General features: G+C 41.7%; 1 protein-coding gene across 7 annotated transcripts in view; it reads left to right on the plus strand.

Moving 5' to 3' along the window:
- The window catches only part of GANC (glucosidase alpha, neutral C), a 66,837-nt gene extending 59,265 nt beyond the window's left edge, over positions 1-7,572 (plus strand). For 5 of the 7 annotated variants that reach the window (XM_020906783.2, XM_020906781.2, XM_020906786.2 and 2 more), the window contains 4 exons: positions 38-151; positions 1,369-1,481; positions 3,966-4,069; positions 4,677-7,572. In XM_020906783.2, coding sequence (XP_020762442.2) covers positions 38-151; positions 1,369-1,481; positions 3,966-4,069; positions 4,677-4,786 — 441 coding nt within the window. In that variant the 3' untranslated portion in view covers positions 4,787-7,572. Of the gene's footprint in view, positions 1-37; positions 152-342; positions 588-1,368; positions 1,482-3,965; positions 4,070-4,676 lie in introns of those variants that run through there. The other 2 variants (XR_002316412.2, XM_020906787.2) reach the window with 2 other exon arrangements.
- Positions 7,573-7,853: the final 281 nt, after the last annotated feature.

Below are 7,853 nucleotides of genomic sequence, written 5' to 3' on the forward strand. Positions count from 1 at the left end.
ATATGAATCCTCCTCTGAGAGTATTGTCCTATTGTAGATACCAGTGTTTCAACGTGGTGGAAGTGTGGTACCAGTAAAGACCACTATAGGAAGATCCACAGGCTGCATGACTGATTCCCCATATGGACTTCGAGTGGCCCTGAGCACTAAGGTACTTGAAAAATATTACTTTTACACCCCTTGTTTGTTATGACTCTCTTTACAGTGGTAGCCTTGAGTGTATAAAAGTGGTGAAGCCCATCTATGGGATAGGTGCTTCTGATGTTTGTCTAGAAATCAAAGTTTTGAATCATTTCTGCATCATTGTCCAACTTATCTAACTTTCCTGAAATTGTTCTTCAGGGAACTCTGAGAACTAGAAATGCTAAAAATTTCCTCTAGGGCACTGTGACCCTTGGTGCTCTGCAGCTTGGCATTGATTACCACTGGACTGAAAGCTCACTGGGCCAAAGGCAGCCTGCCATGTGGATTAGCCCTGACTCAGTCTCCAGTAAAAGGGTCCTGTGTCTATACAACATTCCAGGGACGCAGCCCCACACACAACTTCCATTCTCATTGGATGGCTCAAACAACTACAATCTCCTAGGGTAAGGTCTAGAAGGATCCAGAATTGATCTCTTCTTTTGAAGAGATCTTTTGAGCTGAATGAGGCCTATAGCAGATTCCTCTCTTGACCATTTGCCAAAATACAGCGCCAAACACCAATCCTCACTCTTAAGCAAATGTTATAATTCACTTCCTTTTTCTTACGTCTTTCTTTTCCATCCGTTTCTTTTAAGCATGTCTTCTTGGGTCAAACTGTGGGCCTTGGGCCCGTGGGAGGCCATGGAATAAACTACAAGAGACTTGAGGTCCATAGCGCATGAAGCATTGTCAGTAACAGGGAACTGCCATATGGAGTGCTGTGACATTGTCTGACATGCAAAAGGGATCCTCCTACCAAAGACAGTAGGAACTAGGCACCATTCTCCAAATGGAGGTTCTTCTAAAGATAGCTGATCTCGTCCATTATATACTTTTTCCTTTTAACTTCAGTTCCATTGGGTGAATGTTTCTTGACCTGTTGTCACATTTTAGGGTAGTATTTTTGAAGTCACCTATGCCACTGACCATACTTCAGAGTTTAAATCTCTTTCAACAAAACCTAACTCTCTGTGCCTTCTCTTGTGTGACTTCCTTATTCATATTATTTCACAAATGGGTATTGAGTGTTTATATATTTTATGACTACTTTGTACAGCTTTAATATTAAGCAGTTGTTCAACATAATTTTTCACAGATTTTGTAATCAGTTATTTCCCTTAGGGAGTGACAGTCTTTTCTAAGAAAGCTATTACATGAGCATACTCTCTATGATTCACTCTCCAGGGTTCTGCCATGGGTGAATTCTATCTTGATGATGGCCATTCTTTCCAATACCTCCACCAGAAGCAATTCTTGCATAGGAAGTTTTCGTTTTCCTCAGGTGTTTTGACCAACAGGTAATGGCAGCTAAAAGAGCCGTGTGCTTTCTTAAATAAATTATGCTATCCATTTGTTATCCTTAAATGCAAAGCTGATGTTTTAAGTTACTATTTTTAAAAATTAATGATGAAGGCCATTTGTATTTTTCTTCTTTTCTTCCAGATTCAGTAATGTATGATTTAGAAATAAAATTTTAATATATACTAGTATACAAATACAATTGTAGTATATTTAAAGTATACAGTGTGATGACTTGATATATGTATACATTGTGGAAGTATTCCCCTCATCAAGTTAATTAACACGTCCATCACCTCACATGTTTAACCTTTTTTTCCGCCTTTTGATGAGAACACAAGATCTACTCTCTTAGCAAATTTCCATTATGCAATACAGGATTATCAACTGTATTTGCCATGTTATATATTTGATTCTCAAACCTTATTCATCTTATAACTGAAAGTCTGTACTCTTCTACCAGCCTCTCCCTACTTCTCCCACCCGTGAGCCCCTAGCAACCACCATTTTACTGTTTCTATGAGTTCAACTCTTTTTTCCTTTTTTTCTTTTTTTTTTTTTTCACATTCCACATGTAAGTGATGCCATTCATCACTTTGTTGAATATTTGAGTTCACTTCTTGTACTGTTCAGGTCTGTGTTTTGTTAGGTACTTTTTAATATTTTCCATATGTATTGAAATTCTCATTTTGTTCATGCATTGCTCTTTGAACTTGGTGAGCATCCTTATGACCATTGGTTTGAACTATCTATCAGGTAAGCAATTTATCTCTATTTCATTTAAGGTCAGTTTCTGTAGATTAATCATGTTCTTTTGTTAGGAACATGTTCTCCTGTTTCGTCTGCCTTGACTCCTGGTGTTGTTTCTCACATTAGATAAGACAGCCATGTCTTCCAGTCCTTACATACTGGCCTCATGTAGGAGATGATCCTCATTGATCAGCCTGTCGTGAGCTCCTTATAGCTTCCAGAACTTTGGAATTATCCACACTGCCATGTTTGTTCTTAGTGACTGCCAGTAGTGAAGGATATGCTGAGACCCATCCATATCCCAAAGGGGCACATTTTAGTCATCACTTAGATACAGGCTGATTAGAACCTTCAGGCAGTAGCGAAAGTATGCAGTTAGATCCTTTCCAGGAAGAACCTGGGAGATGGATATTTTCGCCAGCTTCCTCTGCACTGAGCCCTGGGGGGATAGCCATGCTGCCTATTAACAACTGCTTCTTAATTTGCTGTAATTAACTCTGTTGGCTGTCAGAGCAAGGTGATTTGAGGGCCTATATCTCTCCAGGTGGGACCCTTGAAAGGAGGGACACTGGAAGTATGATCCAAACCTTTTACTTTTTCTGGAGAAGCTAGGATTGCACATTCCTTCCCAATTGTATGAGACTATGCCAGAGGTGGGGCTTCCCAGGTTGCTCAGAGGTAAAGAATCCACCTGCAATGCAGGAGTCACAGAGACACGGGTTCATTCCCTGGGTTGAAAAGATTCCCTGGAGGAGGGCATGGCAACTCACTCCAGTTTTCTTGCCTGGAGAATCCCCATGGACAGAGGAGTCTGGAGCCTACAGCCCATAGGGTCACAAAGAGTCGGATACAACTGAAGTGACTTAGCACACAAACATGCCAGGGGTGGGAGTTATATGGAAGTGTGTCTCAGCCTTTCCTGCTTGTTTTGATGTAGGTATTTTCTCAGTCACCCAATGTGCAGGAGTCACTCAACTAGTTTTCTGGTTTCTCTCAAAGAGAATTGTTCCATGTGTAGCTTTATATTCAGTGCATCTGTAGGAAAAGGGAAATTCAGGAGCCTCTTATGTTGCCACTTTGGTCTGGAGCCCCTGGGAGTATTTTTCAATCACTCTATGAACATCCCTTCCTTATTGTCTTCATCTTCCTTTCCTTCCTTTTCTGAAAAATGAAAAAGAATTCAGTATAAATTCCTATTAATCCCATTTATTCATCTATTCAAACATTCATTAAGGATCTGATTTCTTGCAATTTGATTGCAGCATCCAAGTCACATTTGGGACTTCAGTGTCCTTAAGTGATGTCCCTCCTAATGGCTTGTTAGAGGAAGACTACTGGTTAGCTTGGGCTTTCCAGATGACTCAGTGGTAAACCGCCTGCCATAACAGGAGACACAGGAGATGCGGGTTTGATCCCTGGATCATGAAGATCTCCTGGAGTAGGAAATGGCAACCTGTTTCAGTGTTCTTGCCTGGAAAATTCCATGGACAGAGGAGCCTGGTGGGCTACAGTTCATGGAGTCGCAAAGAGACATGACTGAGCACATGTGCACTGGTTAGCTTGTCTTCGGCATATAGAGTCATCTTTTTCCATCTCTTCATCCTAGTAAATGTGACAGCTATATGTTTCATGCCTCCATAGGCTTGAAAGATGGGAGGGGATGGTGATCTGGTAGCCAGTCCAAATTCCTGTTCCTCTCCTTTTCCTAATGTCATTTGTTGTATCTATTCCAGTTGTGCTGACGAGAGGGGTCATTATCCCAGCAAGTGTGTGGTGGAGCAGATCTTGGTCCTAGGCCTCAAGAAGCAGCCATCTTCTGTGACTGCCCACTCAGCTGGTGAGGAAACAGTCCACTTGGTTCTATAAGCATAGAAGTATTTGCCGTGAAGAGGTGGTTAGTCTAAAGCTGATATAATGTGCTTAGCCAAGTGGACTCTGCTCTTTCTGGCAGGAGTCAAATATACTAGTATCTAGAGGGGATGAGGCCATCCTGCTTCTCTCTTCATCAACTGCCTTTCTGCTTATTGTAAGCTGTTAATATTTTCCTGAGGGAAATCATTTGAGGTTTGAAATAATATTGTAGCTTCTCTGAATATTTGTTTTAAACTGTAGGTATCTGAAGTCGTAGGGAATCCTACTGATATTTATTGAGTTTCTTAAATGACCTGGGACAGGATATATCTTTTTTTAACCTACTGAATTTGCTGGGCAAATCACTTTGCTCCTTACAGTTTCTTTTCATTCAGTCTTTTACTCAAAACACTGGAGTGCTTCTTGTTTTAAAAATCCATGGAAGTCCAGGGGTACAAGTGGTATTAATTTGGATTCTCCTATATGGAATATAAAATTTTGTGATAGAAACAGAAGCATTTTTAAATTCAAAGAAAAGACATTTCATTCCTGGATAGTCACCAGACTTTCCCTTTTACTGTTTGGCTCTCTAGATGGCAGCGCTCAGCCCGTGGCTTTTACATACTATGCCGCAACGTCCACCCTAAACCTGGAGACGCTCTCGCTGGAGATTGGTGCTGACTGGAAGGTGCACATCCAGTGACAGAGCAGTGCACCTGGCGACAAAGCCAGGAGCCGCTGTGCCTCTCTGCCTTCCCCGGGGCCTCTTGTGCGATTCGTGCCACATGCTAATTGGCTTCTCTGGCTTAAAGTCATTTTTCATTAGTCACAGTTTGTTAGTGAACAGTAGATTTCAGATTTTTCAGATGTTACATGCTTAGATGTGCTAGGAATCATACTCTTGGTGTCACACACCACTTCTACATGCAAGTGGCCCAGAAGCATTTATAGCATTCACAGACCTCGCATTGCTCCTTGGGCCATGGCCGGAGGTATGTGCTGTGGCCCAGTGGAGAGCTTCTCTTTGAGCACAGCTGGGTGAGTTTGTTTCAAGTGACAGGTGGGCCAAGCCCACCTTGTGTGGCCCACTTGTGGAAGCTTGTCTCAGTCCATGTGGCTGAGCCACTCCAGCTCCAGCAGTTGAGCTGCTCAAGGTCTCTGTTGAAGTGGACAGTGGACTCTGGTAACCACCCCCCCTCCCCAGATATCTTTTACCCACTTAGACATAGGCAAGGCAACCCTTTTCTACATGTACTGTAGCAACAGGGAGTTTTCTCTACCTTAGAGACTGAAAAGCTGGCTTAAAACTCAATATTCAGAAAACTAAGATCATGGCATCTGGTCCCATTATTTCATGGCAAATAGATGAGAAAACAATGGAAACGGTCATAGACTTTATTTTCTTGGGCTCCAAAATAACTGCAGATGGTGACTGCAACCATGCAATTAAAAGATGCTTGTTTCTTGGAAGAAAAGCTATGACCAACCTAGACAGCATATTAAAAAGCAGAGACATTACTTTGCCAACAAAGATCTGTCTAGTCAAAGCCATGGTTTTTCCAGTAGTCATGTATGGATGACTTGGACCACAAGTGAGGAGAGTTGGATCACAAAGAAAGCTGAGCGCTGAAGAATTGATGCTTTTGAACTGTGGTGTTGAAGACTCTTGAGAGTTCCTTGGACTGAAAGAAGATCAAACCAGTCAATCCTAAAGGAAATCAGTCCTGAATATTCATTGGAAGGTCTGATGCTGAAGCTCCAATACTTCAGCCACCTAATGCAAAGAACTGACTCACTGGAAAGACCCTGATGTTGGGAAAGATTGAAGGCAGGAAGAGAAGGGGATGACAGAGGATGAGATGGTTGGATGGCATCACCGACTTTATGGACATGAGTTTGAGCAAGCTCCAGGAGTTGGCAATGGACAGGAAGCCTGGCGTGCTGCAGTCCATGGGGTCGCAAAGAGTCAGACATGACTGAGTGAATGAATAAAAGTGAGAGACTGAATCAAGAGCACAAAGGGATTCTTTTATTTATCATGTTTTTTGGGTATCCAAAGTTCCAAATTAATCTCCTTAAAATTCTAATCTCTTAATCTTGGTTTTATTAAATACTGTCTACTACCCAAAGATTATTTGTAACATGAGTAAGCTATAATTTAAATTAATAACATAAATACTCACCCTCAAACTTCAGAATAAGAACATAGGACCAGACTGAGGGTGAAGTAATTGAGACACTTGCCTGGGACAGAAAATTTACGGGGATGCCCACATTCACAGTAATCAAAATAAATAATACTTTAATGCAATATTTTAAAAATCAACACTAAAAGAAAAAAATCCATGATGAATAAATATCACGATTTTAAATAAGGATAGGATCAATATACCACATTTTACGTTTGACTCAGATCCCAGCACAGCTCAGCATGGGCTGGAGCACTACACCACAGCAGCCCCTTGGGAGGTCCCCAGGGACTCCCTGCGGCCACAGCATCTGCTGGGGCAGCCTTGTGTCCTCAGCCCTCCTCAACATGCACACTTGCTTATCAGGCATCCTCCACTTAGCAACTTGCCAACTGCCACCCCAGTGCCTTCTGTTACCTGGACCCAATATCCACTGCCTGCACTCTATGTCTGCAGATCCTACCATCTGTCCAGGCCCAACTCAAACCCACTTCCCCATAGAGCCTTTCTAACTCCATAACACCCACAACTCCCCTTTACCACAAGCAGTGGTAAGTGACAGGCGGCCCCACTTCTACATAACATGCAGTCTGATGAACATTCTCAGGGATGGTACCTCAGTGTTTCAGGTTCATCTGTCTTGTTCCCCTATAGATGGCTTGTTCTCCAAGATCATGTTACATTTCTCTTATATCTGCCAGAGCACCATTATACTTGACTTTTAGTAATGATTGGCTGACTGATGGATTGATTAAAAATTGAGAATTGAATATACTTGTTTCTGTTTGACTTTTATGACATAGGACTCTTCCCTCCAGTTATAGTAAATGTTGTGCATTTCCCAGTGGACTCATTTCATTATATCAGTTGAGCTTTGCACTATGTGTAAGTACACATAGACATATGCAGATTCTTTGTTCCTGTTTCTACAAGTTTTACAATTAAGAAGAAAGGAAGAAATCTCCATTGGCTGAAGTTTTATTTCCCAACTTCAGATTTCCCTGCCAACCTAATTGGAGAAGACCTTGATTCTGGGCAATATTGAAGGCAGAGGAGAAGGAGACGACAGAGGATGAGATGGTTGGATGGCATCACTGACTCTATGAACATGAGTTAGAGCAAGTTCCAGGAGTTGGTGATGGATAGGGAAGCCTGGTGTGCTGCAGTCCATGGGGTTGTAAAGAGTTGGACACGACTGAGCAACTGAACTGAACTTGAAAGCTGAATGTTCTTATCTAATATAAATGATGGTTTTTAATAGCATTTAAAGCTGAGTAATTAAAACCTATCTTCAGATCAATATATATTGCATGTCTATTCATTTAAAATATTTTGAGAACAAGGAATGTAACAAGAACTGTAGAGTAAGTTAGTGAGGAACTTCCCTGTCTTGACCCAGAACTATGCAACAAGGTTTAACTAGACACATTGAATGGAGAAAAATACAGCCTGGGTGTTCTTGAATGTTCTCTGCTCTTAACGCTTGTCACACTTTCCCCACCTCCTTTTTCTGATGCTAAGGTCCAGAGAGCTTGGATCAACTTGGGGCCAAGTCGATCTACAGTGTTCAGTTACCTTGTT

This window comes from Odocoileus virginianus, chromosome 6 (assembly GCF_023699985.2).
Source record: "Odocoileus virginianus isolate 20LAN1187 ecotype Illinois chromosome 6, Ovbor_1.2, whole genome shotgun sequence".
In the NCBI taxonomy this organism is placed as follows: domain Eukaryota; kingdom Metazoa; phylum Chordata; class Mammalia; order Artiodactyla; family Cervidae; genus Odocoileus; species Odocoileus virginianus.